Source organism: Cucurbita pepo, chromosome 18 (genome assembly GCF_057944985.1).
Source record: "Cucurbita pepo subsp. pepo isolate OVF chromosome 18, ASM5794498v1, whole genome shotgun sequence".
In the NCBI taxonomy this organism is placed as follows: Eukaryota; Viridiplantae; Streptophyta; class Magnoliopsida; order Cucurbitales; family Cucurbitaceae; genus Cucurbita; species Cucurbita pepo.
In genome coordinates this window covers 8,008,849-8,028,576 of record NC_141815.1, presented here as the reverse complement: position 1 = coordinate 8,028,576, position 19,728 = coordinate 8,008,849, and the positions used below count along the sequence as shown (strand labels likewise).

Below are 19,728 nucleotides of genomic sequence, written 5' to 3'. Positions count from 1 at the left end.
CCCTCGTCTCCGACCTTGTTTAGCTGATAGAGGGAAATCTCTCCTCCCTCCATCGCCTTAAGAGCACGGTTATCTTGAATAGAACCAAACCCTCGTCTCCGACCTTGTTTAGCTGATAGAGGGAAATCTCTCCTCCCTCCCTCGTCCTCATTTAGGATGAATTTTTAACTCAAGTTAAATAAACATCTCTAATTAAAATACTTTCAAATTTGTATTTAAAATCACACAGTCGATGAGATGATGAGGTGGCAGTGGTCAACAACAACGGTCATGAGAAAAAGAAAGGAAAGAGTAAAAGATGGTGCAAGAGTCTTTTTGAAAAAGTTTCCATTTAACATTTAAAAAAACAATATTTTAAGAATTCAGATTCAAGTGTTTCATCATGAAAATGTTTTTTTTTTTAATTTTCTTTTCAAAATTAAACATTTGAAAATGCAATCCAAACCTTGATTATCCTACGAAGGTGTTCGCTAACATATAATCACGTGGAAAGCAAGCTCCGTACTATCAAATATGTTACTTTCAAACCGACGCATCTCTCAAATCAACAGCATAAAACTCAACTATCAAACATGTTACCCTCAAACCAACGCATCCTTCGAACCGATGGCATAAAACTCAACTATCATACATGTTACCCTCAAACTAACGTATCCCTCGAACCGACGGCATAAAACTCAACTATCATACATGTTACCCTCAAACCGACTGCATAGAACTCAACTATCAAACATATTACCCTCAAACCGACGAATCCCTCAAATCGAGGGCATAAAACTCAACTATTAAGCATGTCCTCAAACCGACGCATCCATCAAACTGATGGCATAAAACTCAACTATCAAACATGTTACCCTCAAACTAACGCATCCCTCGAACCGACGGCATAAAACTCGACTATCATACATGTTACCCTCAAACTAACGTATCTCTCGAACCGACGGCATAAAACTCAACTATCATACATGTTACCCTCAAACCGACTGCATAGAACTCAACTATCAAACATATTACCCTCAAACCGATGAATCCCTCAAATCGAGGGCATAAAACTCAACTATTAAGCATGTCCTTAAACTGACGCATCCATCAAACTGATGGCATAAAACTCAACTATCAAACATGTTACCCTCAAACCGACGGCATAAAACTCAACTATCATACATGTTACCCTCAAACCGACTGCATAGAACTCAACTGTCAAACATATTATCCTCAAACCGTCGCATCCCTCAAATCAAGGGCATAAAACTCAACTATTAAGCATGTCCTCAAACTGACGCATCCATCAAACTGACAGCATAAAACTCAACTATCAAACATGTTACCCTCAAACCGACGCATCATCTCCCCGAGCTGACAGTCAATTCTTAAAATGCTCTATTTATATCACAAAACCAAACTACAAAGCATTAGTGCTACAATGATATTGTATGAATAAGACTTGGCATTCTAACTGCGTAGTTTACAAGCGAGTAATAATAAGATCTGAAACTAGAGTCAGCCTACAACCACAGTCTCCCTAGAATTCGCCGGAGCCTAGAAGTGGATGCAGTGCAAATTTTATATGAAATAGAACCAATTAACCTCGCTTTACTGGCCGCTGCACGTATGATTTGTTGGGGTCCTCAGTCTTCAGCTTTGGTGGTCGAGTTTCTCCTTTCTTAGCCTGTACCACACACAAGTTACTCAAATTATGGCCATTAATAATCACAGACATCCGTCTGTATAACACCGCAAACCAAATACATATCATCTTACCTTCTTTCCACCCTTCATAAAATCTCTCCAGCTTGAAACCTGATGACGACATCGAAAAAAACGAAAAGCGTAAGTGCAAATTCAACTATTTGTTCTATTAAAAGTTCGGTGAAGAAATCAAAGACTCGAAACTCCATGTTCTAATTCGAAGTTGAACATTTAGCATAAAGACACCTTCAAGTTTTCTGTTGACCATTGAGCGATCGACATGAACGTTTAATGCGACAAGCACATGGAAGAATTAGCATCTGGAACAATTCTTCCATGTGCTTGTCGCATTAAACGTTCATGTCGATCGCTCAATGGTCAACAGAAAACTTGAAGGTGTCAAATCAGATAATAGAACCAGAAAACCGAAAGCATGAATTCAAGATCTTTTCCGTTCTAACCTAGTAATCCCCCCATTATCATATAAACAAATTCAATATATCTTAACCAGGATATGCCTCATTTCATTAAGATGGCATTTCCCGAAGTGAAAAGTCGGAATGGTCATTTTTTCCTTGCCTCCAGAAGCATACCAACAGGCAAAAGTTGAAAGTTCTACAGTGTTACAGAACCAACAGCACAGCATGCCTATGAGACGTTGTGTTAAATACTAACCCTTTGTTCTCTTGTTCCTTCCCACTGCTCTTCATGCTCACGCTTTTTCTTCCACATTTCTTTTGTTTCTTCTTCATCTTTTTTCAATCTTCCTTCTTCCTCAGAAATCTATATGAAAGAAAAGCAATATAGATAATGAACAATCCAAGAATCCAGAGGAATATGAAATTATCTGAGCATCCTGCATACCCTCATCTGCATCTTTCTTCTCCTCCATTCTTGATCTGTTAATATTTCTCGAACTTTCAATTTTAACTCTTGCTTGAATTCTTCTGTACGCTCATACTGCTGCTCGTATTTTCCCTGTGTCAAACCATGGCATAAAAGGTCGTGGAAATCAAAATACAGAACTATGACATATACTATACATAAATCATGTGAATACATCAACGGATAGTATCGTAATTTCGAGTGTGACAATCAATTGAACCTTTATATAAATTCAAATCCAGTATTTCGTCAGCAAGCTAAATGCATTACAGATAGGGAATGAAGAGCAGTTGCATGGTTTCTCATAAGACATTACATAGAGGATGGTTAAGCTGCCCTTGTAACAAATCAATCAGGCCAGTTGGAGGAAGATTTTTACAACATGTTAGATGCAAATTATTGTATATAAATATAAGTCTTAGTTAAAGAAGCCGATTAATTACTTTTCCCTTGATTAATTACTTTTCCCTTGCCGTACCTTACCTTTATTTATTATTATTCTTTTTTTAACGCAAAACGATACTTTCATTGCGACAAACGTGACTTTAGTGAACAAAATAACATTCATCAACTTTTCCACAATTTTTTTTTTCATTCACAACATGATAAGAGAAAGACCTCTGTTAATTCACAGATGGAAGCCTCATGATCCAACTCTAGATTTGAACCATAAATGGACTCCATTGATATTGCAATTAGAACATAAAGGTAATAAGAGCATATGAAATGTGGAAAATAAAGGAATTCAGCTAACCTCTTCAACCAATGATTTTATTTTCGAAGCTGTATCTTTCTTCAAATGTTTCTTCCTCTTTGCTAGAAGTTCTTCTGAAGTTCAAAATAAGCACAAGTGAGAAAATTTCTCTCAACTCCATAGAAAGAATATCTACGGGCCGTGAAGTCAGCGTATCCAGAAATTTAAGGATCTAGGTCATGTAAATGAACCCTTGTAATTAGGAGAACCTTCAACATATAAGCACAAATGGATGTGGATATTACTGCACCATATATGAGTAAGGTTGCTAAGGCAGGCACTAGGCAAGATACTGAAATGAGTCAAAACCAAAGTCTTTTAAATTAGTGGACTTACACTTAGACATAGACTAGGGTTAGTGTTTAAGAAGAATAATCACGGTAGATTCAATTCAAACTCTTCAGCCATAATTTTGTAAAGGCTCTAAGATTGTAAGATATAAATGATTAGTTTCCATGATATAATGGATAAAAAACTAAACAAAGCTGGATTTTATGATGCTTATGTAACTACTTCACTTTGTGGCTATGGTCTTTTCTGTATTTCGTTTATCAATCAAATTCATTCCTCACAAAAAATTAAAAAAAAACTGCATTTTGAGAAGGTTAAAATTTTCTTCGCCGAGTAGTTTGAGGCTTTATTTGATATGGTGTAATCTAAATACGCAAAAACATCAATTTCCCTAACTCATATGGAGGCAATGCAATCAAGAAACTTTGTCAACTAAAGTGCAATGCAATGGTAAGATATAGATATGGGTAGGCACAAATTTTATTCCCCGCCTATAGTGCATGTAGCCCCATTCTTTTTGTTATCTCACTAAAAGCATTAGATCACTTGCCTTTTGCTGCATTGACTTGGCTAAGAATATAACCCCTTTCCTGCTCATCAAGTAATAGCTGCTGTGCTTTTGCCAATGCTGCCAAGCATCAACAAACTGATATTAGTTGGATATAACATGCACGGACAGTTAAAATAAAATCTATATCGCCTTGAATGCAAAACATTAAACTAGACAAAAGTAATATCATAAGTCAATATACCTGCAAATGCTTCTTTCGACTGTGGATGCTTACATTTATCAGGGTGAACCAGCAATGATAACTACAAATAATTAGGCATTTTAAAGTGAATTCGCCGAATCTCAAGGGCACATGTACTTATAGAAACAGTCCTGTTCAAGACCAGATTTCATGCAAAGCAATTACCTTACGATATTGTCTTTTCACCTCTTCTGGAGTTGCATCAAATGGTAACTTCAGATACTCGAAGGGATTCAATTTGAAGCAGGACAAGATCCTAGAGAGATAAGTCTCCCAAACGTTACAAAAGATAATACCAACACCATAATTGTGGATAGTACATGAAAAAAGATTTGATTATATTACAAGCAAGACAGAGAATTTTGATATAAATTAAACTTAAACCAGAACTTCTAATTCAAATAATCAACATTCAACATAGTATCAACAGAATTAAGTACAAAAGCAGGAACGAGGTACCCTTGTTGGACATAGAGGCAAAAGAAGATTCCCAGAAAAAAGCTATTCAATTGGATTAATTTTAAAGGAAAATAAATTAAATAGACAAAGATGATTATAAGAAAATTTAACGAGTCTATCAAGTAGAAACATTGAAACATCAGTCCCCAACTTCCCAACCATATCTTCTCCTACCTTAATTTATATTTTCCTCTCTAATCACTCGATGTACAAGCTATTTATAATTAATTGTTATGATCTTGGGTCCCACAACACTTTCCCTCCTCGGATGGACGTTGATTTCTATGTTTCCCTTATCTGAGTCCAATACATGATACCATTTTTTTAGATCAAGCTTTCATTGAGAAAAGAAAGAATATAGAATGGCATACAAAAACCAACCCAACAAAAGGAGCCCTTCAAACTACAAAAGTTACTCCAATCCAAAATAATGAAATCTAAATGATAATTACAAGAATACGTAACCGATCTCTAAGTTTTCCTGAGTACAACAAGTGGGGGATGGGAATTTGAGTTGTGCTCTCAAATGAAGGAATACATGTCAATTATTGCTGAGTTGGGCTCACTTTGATAATTGATCTTAAAATTTTAATTCTATCTTATTCTCCATGCTTCCTTATCCCACCCTAAAAAGTGGCAGAAAGATGTTATGGAGGCAGGTTCCACATAAATTATACCACAGTTTCGTGAAACCAAATAGACTGTTACAAATGAGCAAAACATTTCCCAAATGATTTTTTTTTGCCCATGAGAAACCAGCTTTCATTAAGAAAATGCAAGTATAAGAAACAAACAAAATTATGAGGCCTTAATATTCAATATTAAGCTGATGGCATGTCATGTTACTTCCTTTCAGTAGGCTGAAATGTTGTCAATGACATTGAAGAAAAATAATCTTTCCAGTATTTTCATGTAAAAAATGGCTGAACTCAACTTATCATAGCACTATTGTTGTTTAACTCCATACTTGAAAAAAAATATAAGTAACCACATTCATTCAAAGGGGAAAGATCAACTTTATCCTCCATCAATCCTAGCTTAGATTCTCACTTACCAACTCTTTTTTGTTCAAAATTCCAAGCAAAACCGCTAAACATTTGGAGAAAATGCTTCCAGTTGAAAGATTTGAAGGGGTCATGAGAGCAATACATTTAGGTAATGGTTGGCTTGCAAGAACGAGAATAAGAAATAAAACCAGAATCCTCATTTTCTTGTTAGTTTAGTCTGCTTGTGATAGAATTCCTTTTTCTCATATTCCCTGTCCCGGAGTCTCCATTCTTCATTGGATGATGATATTCTGTTTGCCAATCTCCCAAAAATACCACAAATGGACGTGACTCCAAACACACTTAGACACATGTCGAGACAAAATTAGACTTTCCAGAAGACAAACAAAACACAAACTACATAATCTCAAATTCAAAGTCTTTGACATTCTCCTAGGAAAATTTTCAAATATTGTGGTAAATGTAACAAGGCAGGGGATGAATCATGATAACAGAAAATCTATAACTTAATAGAAACTGCAATATAAGAGAAGTTCCCCGCTAAATATCTTCTAACTAAAGAGTGACTAACAGGAGGTATTTAAAGCAGGGACAAACCATAGATTCTTATTCTAAGATCCAAGAAGGGGTCGATCTATATTTCATGGTTAGGAAAGATATAAAAGCAGATGAGAAATCCTCTAGCATAGCGATAGAGATAATAGAAATTACAAAAGATATGCCTGTCTAGAGTACATTAATAGTGTGGATTGATGCAAACTTAACACCAGAATACAACAATCTAGCTATTTTAAGTCATGGATTTAATTTTTCTTTTATCTCGGACGGCGTAACAGAGGAATCTGTATGGTATCTACAACTTTGCATGTACCAGCCATTTTACTTTAGATTGTATATGCTTATAAGTTACACCAAATTTGCGCCACAAAGACTCTCTACTCCACGACCATTTTACACAGATGGAATCTCTATCGAATGTTCCACCCTTTCGTACTAAATTCCATCATAAATTCATCGGGGCCAAGTAATTTATACAATCCTATGTCTAAAATTGCTTCTAACTTCCTCTTCAATGAATAGTTATGCCAGATTAAAATATGAGATTGAATCCCAAGAATGGCCCCATAAGCTTCTTAAAGAAATCCATAAATTTCTCCTATTAGCTTCATCATCAGGAGATTAAAAAAAAGGAACTTATTCCATCCACGGACGAAACTTTTGCAATGGAGTTTCTTCGTCTACACGACACCAACCTAATATTAACTATCTAAGTTGGCATTTCTGTCTCCAAAAGGATTCCATACAATCAAAAATCCACCCAACGGGCAATCCCATTGGCTAAGGCCCAGGGTCCCTTGATATCTCCAACGTATAGGGCCTTGGGCGAGGAGTGCAATTTTTTCAGAACAAAAAATCCAATCTAATCCAATTGTTTACAAAGCATCCCATAGCCATACTAATACAGATTCTAATTTCCAACGAATACGATCAAGAGATATAATTCCCAAAAATAAATCCTCACGTTAACCAAGTGAACTCAATTCTAATCATCAAGCATTACAAGATCCAAGTAAACGCATACAACAAACAACAAATTCGCACACTCCTAGATAAGGAACTAAAAATCACTAGCATACCGATGATAGACCGTGTGAAAACCCCCACAAACCCTAATGCCTCTTAACTAAAATCAATGCCATACACCACCAAAACATGAGAAGAAAACGATGCTTGGGGATAACAAAATTGAGCGAAAGAGAGGAGAGAGACCTGATAACTTCGTTATCTCTTTCAACTTCGCTAACTTCGGCGAAGAAGGTCTTGAGCAACAAGTCCTCCTCGGCGGTGGAGGTGGATTTATTGGCCTCACCCATAAAAAAGCTGCGTTGTGTTTGAGTTTGCAGTTGAATCGGTGAGCCGAAATTTAACCTCCTTCTGCCCAATTGTGAAGGTATCGGATCAAACTCGGTTGGGAGTACCTGAGAAGAAGCTGTATCGTTGAAGACGATGACGGGAAGGGATGGATTGTGAGAAACTCGGAAAATCCGACACCTGAAAGCCACAATCCATCCAATTCGAGCAACTCAGGTTACATATACATATACATATACATATACATATACATATACATATACATATACATATACATATACATATACATATACATATATATATATATATAAAGCCAGACACTTACACCAAATAATAAGAAATCACTACAAGGGGAGTAAGATTGAGATTACTTTGTTAATCGAATATCTCAAGGTAAGAACACTTATTTGAGATTTTAATCACTCCACAAGCAAAATCGATTATGTCTAGTTTGAATGATTCTTCTTGATTTAATATCTTAATGCAAGAACACTTGTTTGAGATTCGAATCACTCCACAATTAAGATTGATCATGTCTATCTTGAATGATTCTTCTAGATCAAATATCTTAAGGCAAAAACACTTGTTTGAGATTCGAATCACCCTACAAGCAAGATTGATGTTTCTACATGTAACGTAAACGGCTTAGAATTGCATATAGACTTAATCATTTGGCTGAAAAAAAAGCACAAATACTCCTTTTACTATATTTTTTAAGTTTCCCTACAAATAGAACATACATGACTTTATATAGCTTTAAAATGAAACTCTTGACCTTACCTATACATTTAAAGAGTTTGAAACATTCATATTTTATGACCATAATTATTCACTAGGTATACTTTACGACTATAATTAACGAGTATGTAAATATAACTTTAAAGTAAATACATTGATGAAATACAATAACAGTGAATGGTAATTCACCCAAATTTTATAACATGAGAAATACTAGAAAATTATTCTTGAGTACTGGAATTGCTATTATAATATATATTTTTTTTTTTTTATCTGTGGGGAATCCTCATTTATATGGGAACACGAGAGGGAGCTGAGAAAGATTTTTCGTCTCGCCTAAAATATAAATATATTTAAAATATAAAATATAAAATAAGATACCAAAATTAATGTATTAGTAAATAAATAAATTTATATTTTTGAGGTTTTGTAATTAAGTTGAATATTTATTAAATGTTATATTATATTTCATTTATGAAATATTATTGAATTTATTACGATAATTTTATATTAATATAAATTATATTTATTAAAAAATTATCCGTGTAATTCGACCTTTATTAAAAATAAATAAAGAATTTCGCAAATATAAAAATTGAAATTTTGTGATTTTTTTAGTTAGAGTCTCTTTCATTTATTTTTAATTTTGTATTAAATATTTACTATTTAATCTCGTAAAATCTTATTTGTTCATAATTTATATTATACTATAAAAATTTAATTTTAATCACGTGCATTATAGGCCTAAGAAGAGTATTTATTACAAATGAGTTCACATGTATAGTTAGTTAAAAAATTAAATGGGCAAGAAAATATTTTATTTTAATTTTAAAGCTAAATTAATAAAAATAAATAAAATATTTTTTAAAATTTTAATAATATTTTTAAATTAAAAAATTTTAAAAATTATTATTACCAAAAGTATTAAAAAAATATTTTTGAATTTTCTAAAGTTCCGTAACTAAAAAACTTTTACGGTACCGTTTAGTACTCTTAAAAAAATGGAAAATGAAGATGATTTATGAGACGTAGGTAAAAGTTTTCCGAAATGGCTGGTATAGCTCAGTTAGTACAGCAGAGGACTGAAAATCCACGTATTACCGGTTCAAATCTGCTATTGACAATAAAGATAATGTGTAGGGAGGAAATGGCCGGTATAGCTCAGTTAGTTACAGCAGAGGACTAAAAATCCTCGTATTACCGGTTCAAATCTGCTATTGACAATAAGGATAATGTGTAGGAAAGGAAATGGCCGGTATCGCTAAGTTATCAGTTAGTAGAACAGAGGACTCAAAATCCTGTCCACACATCGATGGTAAGAACATTTTTAACGTTTTTTTATTGATGATAAACGGTTTCCGTCTATATATTGTCCACTGTTAAAATTTTTATAGTTAAATTTTGTTTTTATTATAGCTTCAGCTAGTAGATATTGTCGTCTTTAGGCTTTACCTTTCGGATTTACTCTCAACGTTTTTAAAACACTTTTGTTCTCCTCTCCCACCGATGTAGTATCTTACATAAATAATCATTTTACAGTTTTTAATGTGTCAAAATTTCGAAAATTAGCATGAGCGAGAGTGATTGAGAAGATGAAGTTTCTTGATAAACGTGCAGACTTCAATAATGAACATTAAAGTGTTTTACGAGACTTAAATAGTTAACGCTATTGAAGACAATTAGTGAGGTGAAGTTATATTACCACCAAGTTGCTCGGTGACCTATTTCATTAGGAACCACAAGTTTTTGGTCTTTCGCAATCCCACCAATTTTCGGATCATCTTTCGTTGAACGTGTAAAATATTCAAACCCTAACCAATGTTTTTAGGCCGTTGAGTTAGAGAACGACCTATTTGAATCGACTTTTTAAGTATTTAGAAAACTAATTCAAGTTGACCTTCAATTTCGAAGACAATAATAGAACGAGATCGTCAACTTTAGTGGCTTAAAACGAAGTTATGTCAGGCAGGTCGGGAACCTAATTCTTAAAAGCACAATGGTTATTAATTGTGAGTCAAAAGGGACCCAAAGGAAAGAAGAAGAATACTTTTTAAAATATTTTTAAAATAATAATTAAAAATACTTTACCTTCAATTTTCTTTTCTTTTTTTAAAAAGAAAAATAATAAAGGAAAAACAAAAAAAAGTATTTATTTATTTATTTTTAAAAAATGAGTATGTTAGGGAGATGTTTCCACACCTTTATAAGAAATGTTTCGTCTCCAACCAACATGGAATCTCACAATCTACCCCTCTTGGGGCCCAGTATTCTCGTTGGCACATCGTTCGATGTCTGGCTCTGATACCATTTGTAACAATCCAAGCCCACTATTAACAAATATTGTCATCAATCTCATGGTCTTAAAACGTGTCTACTAGGGAGAGGTTTCTACACCCTTACAAAGAATGTTTTGTTTCTCTCTTCAACCGAGATGAGTGATAAACTATTTACTAAATTTCTCGTTTATATCAGTCTAATTTTTCACATTTTGTTTATTTAAATTGATTTTATTTATTTGTTCTCCCACAACTAGCTACGTCAATAATTTCATACATTGTTAAAGAAAAACACTATAATAAACCTTTTATAGTGTTTTGTATGACAACAACAGGTTGCAGGTAGGTTCGGGGTTTTCCTTCGTCTTCTTTGCAGGTGGTTCGAGGGCGTCTGGCATTAGCTAAGCGTCAAGGGCTTCGTTGGTTGACGACTCGGTGTAACGTGGGGAACATAATTCCCCGACCCTCGTAGAATTTTCAGCGACTGAATATTTTATTTATTTATTTTGATAAACCAAGACGTTACATTCTCGAGCTATCAGTTTATCGTACAATGTTCATAACTAATTTTAACGAAAAATTTCGTAATAATCAATTTTTTTTTTTAAGTTTGAAAATTTTATAATTCCAAGAATTGAATTAAATTTAATAAAGTCATAAATGTCATTTATTAATTAGAAATAATAAGAAATAAAAGTTTGATAAAAAGTCAACAATATATATATATATAATAGATAAATAAATAAACATGTTTATTGACAAAAAAAAATAATAATTCCAACGCCGACATACCCTACAAACACTTAACTTTTCCACCTTATTCATTACAATAATTTTCTCAAAAAAAAAAAAAAAAGTCAAAGTTTTGGACTTTCCATTAAATTTTTCTCTTTCTCTCTCTATCCTTTTCAAACCCTTTAAAAAGTCTTCCCAATTCTCTCTCTCTCTAAATAATTTTGACCGACTTTATTGGTCGAGAAATTATTCGAGAGAGCTGAAACAATGTTACTGACAATTTTATATCGTTGAATGTATAAAGTAATATGCTTCCAACCGGACATGCTGTGAGATCCACTGTTTGTTGGAGAGAGAAACGAAATATTCCTTAAAAAAAAAAAAAAAGTTTAAATCTCTCTCTCTGTTGTATATGCATTTTAAAATCATGAGCTGACGATAATAGGTAACGGACCAAAACCGACAAGCGGTGGACTTGGTCTGTTAGAAGTGTTGTTTCTTAGCTGTGAGTTTGAGCTGTTACACGTGTTGTTTGATTAATTATATATATATATATATATATATATATATATATTTTTTTTTTTTTTTGTAACATCTCATGCCCAGAATTTAAAACCTGAACTCGACACCTGATGTCCCCAACATTCCCTTGCAACATGACCACGTTACATATTTATGATGTCTCACATTGGTTGAAGAGGAGAACAAAACACTGTTTATAAGGGTGTGGAAACTTTACCCTAGGAGACGGGTTTTAAAGCCTTGAGGAGAAGCATGAAAGAGAAAGGTCAAAGAGGACAATATCTGGTAGCGGTGGATCTGGGTCGTTACAATATTTGTCTAGAATTGCTTATACGAGTGAAAACTATCCCCACAAATCAACACGAGTTTTTTAGCCTATTTTGTCCGCACTCACATATATTCTAAAAAATTTCACGGAGGTCACTAAACATAGAATATCTCAAAACTAAGCATATTTGAAGAGTTGGAATACCGTCAAATGTTTAAAAACAATATTTTAATTAATTTTTATCATAACATTTATTAGATTCGATAGGTTTTGAATGAAAAACGATTATTGGACGACGACCCGATTGAATGAATAATTTTTCCGAATTTAAGACGCTATCTACCCGATCTCTATTCTCCTTCCCTCACCCATATAAAAGCCACAAACAAGCCATAAAGCCACAACCAAGCCATGGCCAAAATCGAGGTTCCTTCCGACTTTCTGTGCCCGATTTCTCTACAAATCATGAGCGACCCAGTGACGATATCGACCGGGATCACATACGATAGAGAGAGCATAGAGAAATGGCTCTTGTTTTGCAAGAACTGCCCGGTGACAAAGCAGCCACTGATCGGTACAGATTTGACGCCGAACCATACACTGCGTCGGGTGATTCAAGGGTGGTGCTGCGTCAACGCCGAGCACGGGGCGGAGCGGGTCCGAAGCCCTAAGGGTGAGGGTGATGGAGGGCATGTTGTTAAGGTGATCCTTAAGGAGGCAATGAGAGGTAGAAGCTCAAGGCTTGAATGCCTGAACAAATTGGAAGCTTTCTTGGCTGAGACTGAGAGGAACAAAATCTACTTGCAGGCAAGACATTCATACTATTTAATTTTCTTTTTTTTTTTTTTTTTTTTTTTTTTTTTTTAAAATCTTATTTTTCTCCGATAATATTTAAAGGATTAGGGTTAGATCTACGGGATTGGAGAGGAAAACGGGATTAGGGTTAGATCCACGGGATTGGAGAGGAAAACAAAACATCGGTGTGCAAACCTTTCTGTTTTTAAAATCGTGAAGCTGACGATGATACATAACGTGTCAAAGTGGACAATATTTGTTAGCTGTGCGCTTGAGTTGTCATAGTCAGCCCGATTTCAAAAATAAAAACAACCCTAGATTTCAAAAAAGCTTATTTTCCGACCATATATTTTATTTTTGAAATATAACGGGTATAATTATTTTATTGCATTAAATAAAAGTTTATATAATTTTATTAAAATAATTTATTTGAGGATAATAATTAAGATTTATTACTAATTGTATAACTTGGCTCGTGCTATCTACTTGAATGGTATTCGTTTGTTTATCAAGTTTGAGCTATAAATGGTCTCTGTCTTCTTGTACGTTTAACGCACAATTACTGTTTACATAACAATCATCTACTATCGACTCGGTAATGAAACATTATGATCGATAATATGTTTAGGATGCTCGATCCATGGAGTTCTTAGCTTCAATGTTGAACAATCCCGAGGATGAGAATGAGAAAGTCATTGTAGAAAAAGCTATAGAAATCATTTCGAACATCAATTCACCCACTACTCTCCTCGAACATCTCTTAATCCAAAACGCTAACCTCATCGATGCCGTAATCTCCATCGTTGCCGTAACCAAAACCTCGAGATCTCGAGCGGCCGCCATAGCCTTCCTAAGCTCCCTCTACTCCATTTCCGACCAAACCCACAAAACGTTCACAAAAGACAACCTCTTCATCCAACTCTCAAGAGCCTTAAACGACCAAATTGCCATAAAACCCACCCTCAAAATCCTCCTCCACTTGACCCCATTTGGTCGGAACCGTATCAAAGCCGTGAAACACGGTGTCGTTTTTGACCTCGTCGAGCTGCTTTTGAACTCCACCGTCGGAAGAGAATGCGAGTTGGCAATTATGGCCATGAACCAGCTTTGTGAATGTGCCGAAGGTCGGGCTGAGCTGCTCCGACACGGAGGCGGGATGGCTGTCGTGGCGAGGAAGATTCTTCGAGTATCGAATTTTAGTAACGAGAAGGCGGTTAGGATTTTGTACCATGTTTGTAAGAACAACGTTGGGAATTTCGGAGTTGCTGAGGAGATGGTGGAGGTTGGGGCTGTTGGGAAGCTTTGTTTGATGCTTCAAATTGGTGGAAGTTTGAAAACTAATGAAAGAATCAAGGAAATTCTTCATTTTCTTCGATGTATTTTCAAGGGTACGAAGTGTGTTCTTGTTCTTCCGTCCGGGTTTGATCGATTTTAGTTAATACACTCGTTAATCGATTGAATTTGTTGATTGTATGTACACGATGAAGCGTCTAAAACGAAATTATTCACTGAATCTGTTAAGTAATGTGATTGTTTTTCGATAATCGTTGACTATAGATTCGAAAATCTTCTACGTCAATGATTATCGTTATTCTTATTAAAAACAAAAATGATTTGTTCTTCTCTCGTTATTCTCCTTGCTTTAGTGTGGTCGTGGTCGTAGATAGTCTTTGTCTCGAAAACGAAGGAGCAAATCGAGAGAGACTCTTGTGTCGAAGATAGAACAAATTTTCACTTGACGACGTGCGACGGTAACTACGATGGTTTACGTGAATGGAGGAAGTGATGATAGAAGGTATCGAGAAAGGTGACCCAACTATGTCAACTATGATCGTCGGAAGAGGGTGGTAAAATGAGAGGATGAAGGACATATCGTTAAAAATATTAAATTAACGTATCTTCTAGAACACTCTAACACCAAATTATGCAAATTCTAGTAACAATTTTTAGCAACATTCAAAGTTAAGAGATTTGAATCTATAATCTTTTGGTCTCAAATGAACCATACTCGTTCTTGTATAGTAGAAATGTAACAATTAAAGGTATCTCGTTCTTGTTCTTGAGAGTTTATTTGAAATGATTGTCCGAGTGCTTAAAAATATATATATATTTTTTGTACTTAAAAATCATTTCAAACCGGGCGTGACTCGTACAAATAGAATTAAAATTGGGCTTCAAAGGAAAATAGGCCCAAAACGGAAAAAGAAGTTTGTCATTCAACATAGGCCCATGGTCTAAATGGAAAATAACCCGGTCAGATTGACCCAATAAAAAAAATGTGAACTCACGAACCAACCCAGTTTTCGATTTTCAAAAAAATTCAACTTTTAGATTAGGTAGTCCGAGTTAGCCGGATTACTGGATCAACTTGGACTACTTAACTAAAATTATAAAAATTGAGTTGTGTTAGATTTTTTTTTTTTTTTTCTGGTTTGAGTTAGGTTATAATTTTTGGAAAATCGAACATTCGGATGTATTTGTCGGTTGACTTTTTTATTTGGTCGGTCCAACCCGATCAACTAAAAAATAGGGTTACAACCCAACCTTACTTTTAAGACTATTATGAAAATTTTAAGAATATTTGACTTTTGTCATCGATATTAGTGATGCGTCGTAACTTGTGAACGTTTGATATCTGACTTTTATGAGATTTTAGCCATTAACATAACATATATTGTGGACAGGTAGGTTTCTTAAAATAATATATATATATATAAAAAGGACAACCCGACAATCCAACCCAACTCGAAAATAGAGGGTTGGGTTGGATTTTAAATTCTTTTTCAGGTTGTTCGAGTCACCAATCCGACCATGTCGAAATATCTGATCGGTCCAAAAAATTTCTCGAGCTCAATCCGGATACACCCTCCCAACCCGTACAGATCAGTTTTGACCGATCAAAATCTTTGAACACTATAATCGATATTTAAAAAAAAGGAAAATCAACACATTGAAGTTGGACTTAGGCAACTTAAATGATTAAATGAAGCTTAATTATTGATTAACCAATGATTATTAATCTCATCGTGATCCACAAAGTCATTTGATTATAATTAAATATCCATATAGTTCCAACCAAAATGGATTGTCACAATCATCCAATACAAAGTTGTAATAATATTATAATTTTATACAATGGATTAAAACGTTGGAAGTTATATATATATATATATAGTTGTGAATTAAAAAATTAAAATTGCTTTGACCACTTTTAAAAATCACGACATGTCGATTGGATCGGTAATGTCCTATGTTTAGGATTCAAAATTCAGATTGGACATTGTTGTGTAACATAGTAATGTTACTTACGGTTGATTTCTAAGAATGAAAGTTCTATCCTCACAAACCAATACGGGTCATTTCAACATGTTTTTTCTTCACTCACGTGCTTAACTTTAGAGTTTTTATGATTGAGTCGGGGAAAAAGATGCACATTGTTGGTATGGGTAAGCACTTTTGATTTTTAAAAAACTTTCTTAGTCATTCTATTCTTAGGATCGCTCTTATTTGAATGTGAGTTTGGTTCAATTATGTATCATTCCTTTACTCGAGTGTTATATGTCCACTAATTTTTGTCGTAATTCGTCCCCGAACCACATCTTACTTGTGAGATCCCACGTCGGTCGAGGAGGAGAATGAAACATTCTTTATAAGGGTGCGGAAACCTCTCCTTAGTAGATGCGTGTTAAAAACCTTGAGGGAAAACTCGAAAGGGAAATCACAAAGAAGACAATATCTGCTAGTGGTGAGTTTGGGCTGTTAGAAATGGTATAAGAGCTAGACACTAGGCGATGTGCCAACGAGGAGGCTGAGCCCAAAAAGGGGTGGACACAAGGCGGTGTGTTAGCGAGGAGGTTGAGCCCGTGGACACGAGGTGGTGTGTCAGCGAGAAGGCTGAGCTCGGAAGAGGGGTGGACAAGAGGCGGTGTGCCAACGAGGAAGTTGGGCCCCGAAAAGGGGTGGATTGGGGAGTCCCACATCAATTGGAGAACGGAACGAGTGCCAGCGAGGACGTTGGGCCCTGAACATTCTTTATAAGGATGTAGAAAACTCTCCCTAGCAGACGCGTTAACATGAAAGAGAAAGACCAAATAGGACAATATCTGGTAGCGGTGGGCTTGGACTCTTACATTACTGGAAGAGTTACCGCTCTGATATCATTTCTAACGAAGATGATATCTCTACAATTTCGAGATCAAGTTCTTGAACGAGCTAGAGGTCGGGAAAAGAAGTCGTAACAAAATTTCGTATAATTCGATTAAAACTTCGTAAACTTTTTATACCCAACTGCCCAAATCTCACAGTTGTTCATAAAAAGTTGGAAAGTTTGAAGAACATTACAAGATTATACTTAGAATACTCATAGTTTTAAAGCTATCATCTAGGGTCTCTAGTCATCAAATAAACCCCAATACATGGAGAATTACTCCACACATTTGAATGCATCCTCAATATCTCTCTAGCCTTCTCCTTCAAGTATCCCTCACAATCAGATTGCATCACCATGCAAAGCTTTGACACTGCCCCAACCCTCAACATCTCCACAAGAACATCCTTCCTCGCCGAGTGTTTCGATATCAACGACAGAATTTGGATTGCACGGTCGGTCGTTGCAATAGATACCCTAAGTATTCTCTTCGAAACCACCGCGATGCCTCCGGCATGACGGACGAGCTCTGCTCTCCCGTCCGCCGTGGTGCATAGATGAGCCAAGAGGTTGAAGATGAGCTCGGTTATATTCTTTTCTGGCTTCTCGAGCTCGAGTGCGATCAAATCGAAAATCGCCCCAACTTCAACGAGCTTGATTCGATTTCTTCCCCAATGACATAACTTTGTTAGAATTGTGAGTGTTGTTTTGTGAGCTGAATTTGAGATCTTTTGTCTCAAGAAATTCGTGACGTTTTTGAAGAACTGGAGAGATTCGAATCCCCGACACAGTGGTTCGTAGCCGCTGATAACGGTGGAGGGAGCTACATCAATTGCTTTCTTCAATACTTCAATGGCATAGCTTTTGATAATTATGTGATTTTCCATCTCCAATCCCAAAACCCAATTCAAAGAATCAATAACATCAAGAACCCTAGTTTCACAAATTGAATAACTCTCAAGAACACTAAGAATCTTCAAACCTTCCTCAAGCCCACCAACTTTCCCTTCCTTAAAACATCTCATAACAAACAAAACCATCCCTTTTGCGACACCGACTTCCACCATACGACCTCGACACGCCGTGTCGCCCTCAATAGCCAAAGCATAAAGCTTCCTCACGGCGTCGTGACGAAGCCCATCATCGGAGGCGGCGAGATCCCGCAAGAGTTTTCGGAGATGGGTTTTGTCTAAAAGTGGTCTAGGACTTAGAATTCCATCGAACCCGCTACCCGGGGTAGCGTTCTCAACTAGCCAACACTTGATCAAGCGGTGGAGCGTGTGGTTTGGCGTCAAGTCGGAAGCTTTCGTCAATGGCTGCTTGGTTAGAGGGCAAAAGATTGCATCTTTAGACGTCATAAACCAATTCTCAATACTCTCACGATCATAAGTAATACCAGTGGTGGCAGTAACAGGATCTTTCATGATCTGTAAGGAAATTGGGCAAATAAAATATGGAGGAACTGCAAGTTCATCCATGGAGGAGAGAGAAAAAGCAATGATTTTGATGCAAAGGAGAGAGAAATTGAATGAAGTTTATAGGCTTCAAAAGAGGGTTTTACCAGTCAACACTGATGATTAATGTTATTCCACGGTCAACTCATAAGAAAAGATCCATTTTTGACTGCCACTTGGAATGATATTATTGGTTGAAGAACAGAAAAAAATGTGATTTTTATGTGATGGGTTTGTGTTATTTTACATTAATTTTGAGAGTAATATGGCCTAACTTTATATTGGGGAAATTCCCAATAATGGGGTTTAGTGGCATATGTAAAATGTACCTTATTTTGTAGTATGAATGGTATGAAATGGGTGCAAAACTTTCAAGTCAATGGGTTTGGCCCACCTTGGCCAAATTCTTGGTTTACGAGATTTCGGGTTTCGGGAATTGAATTTTTTACGATGGGGTAATTCTGCGAAGGTAGAGAAATTACTGTCCCGTGTGATAACCATTTGATTATTGATTTTTTTGATCATTTTAAACGACTAGTAACGATATGTTGTTCTATTTGGGATTTCCCTTCTGGGTTTTATATGAGATCTCACGTTGGTTGGAGAGAGGAACGGAGCATTCCTTGTAAGAGTGTGAAAATCTCTCCCTAGTAGACGTGTTTTAAAATTATGAGGCTAATGGCGATACGTAATGGGTTGAAGTAGACAATATCTGTTAGTGGTGGGGTTGAACTGTTACAAATGATATCAGGGTTAGGTACCAAGCGGTGTGATAACGGAGACGTTGGGTCCCAAGAAAAGTGGATGGTGGATTACTGTGAGATCTGACATCAGTTGGAGAGAGGAACGAAGCATTTCTTATACGGGTGTGAAAACCTATCCCTAGTAGACATGTTTCTCTGCAGTGATTTTTTCGGTTATTTTCTTTAGATTTTGATCAGTAACAAAACGATACACCACTTTAATGTGTAAGCACATCCATTCGTCTTGTTGACATCAATTGCATCTATGTAACTCAACAAACACACACACTTAAAAAGTCGAAGAGTTACGTTCCAGTAGGAAAAGGGTAAAATAGGAATTT

At 35.6% G+C, this 19,728-nt stretch overlaps 2 protein-coding genes and 1 pseudogene across 2 annotated transcripts; 1 reads left to right on the top strand and 2 right to left on the bottom strand.

The window, feature by feature from the left end:
- Positions 1–1,367: 1,367 nt before the first annotated feature.
- Positions 1,368–7,925, bottom strand: LOC111780733 (uncharacterized). The gene is made up of 9 exons (XM_023661220.2): positions 7,608–7,925; positions 4,537–4,627; positions 4,372–4,432; positions 4,170–4,247; positions 3,329–3,402; positions 2,554–2,667; positions 2,365–2,472; positions 1,762–1,800; positions 1,368–1,669 (listed from the first exon to the last, which is right to left on the bottom strand). The coding sequence occupies exons 1-9, from the start codon at positions 7,709–7,711 to the stop codon at positions 1,583–1,585; spliced, it is 756 nt and encodes a 251-aa protein (XP_023516988.1). The 5' UTR covers positions 7,712–7,925; the 3' UTR covers positions 1,368–1,582.
- Positions 7,926–12,559: 4,634 nt separating this feature from the next.
- Positions 12,560–14,632, top strand: LOC111780661 (E3 ubiquitin-protein ligase PUB22-like). The gene is made up of 2 exons (XM_023661128.2): positions 12,560–13,055; positions 13,672–14,632. The coding sequence occupies exons 1-2, from the start codon at positions 12,660–12,662 to the stop codon at positions 14,476–14,478; spliced, it is 1,203 nt and encodes a 400-aa protein (XP_023516896.2). The 5' UTR covers positions 12,560–12,659; the 3' UTR covers positions 14,479–14,632.
- A 2,646-nt stretch (positions 14,633–17,278) lies between these two features.
- Positions 17,279–18,707, bottom strand: LOC111780617 (E3 ubiquitin-protein ligase PUB24 pseudogene; annotated as a pseudogene).
- Between the last annotated feature and the right edge of the window lie 1,021 nt (positions 18,708–19,728).

Coding starts and splice junctions, on each gene's coding strand:
- LOC111780733 (XM_023661220.2), bottom strand. CDS start 7,711: ATGGGTGAGGCCAATAAATCCACCTCCACCGCCGAGGAGGACTTGTTG. Junction 3,403..4,169: donor CCAAGTCAATGCAGCAAAAG/GCAAGTGATCTA, acceptor TTTGAACTTCAG/AAGAACTTCTAGCAAAGAGG. Junction 1,670..1,761: donor TTATGAAGGGTGGAAAGAAG/GTAAGATGATAT, acceptor TGTGTGGTACAG/GCTAAGAAAGGAGAAACTCG.
- LOC111780661 (XM_023661128.2), top strand. CDS start 12,660: ATGGCCAAAATCGAGGTTCCTTCCGACTTTCTGTGCCCGATTTCTCTA. Junction 13,056..13,671: donor GGAACAAAATCTACTTGCAG/GCAAGACATTCA, acceptor TAATATGTTTAG/GATGCTCGATCCATGGAGTT.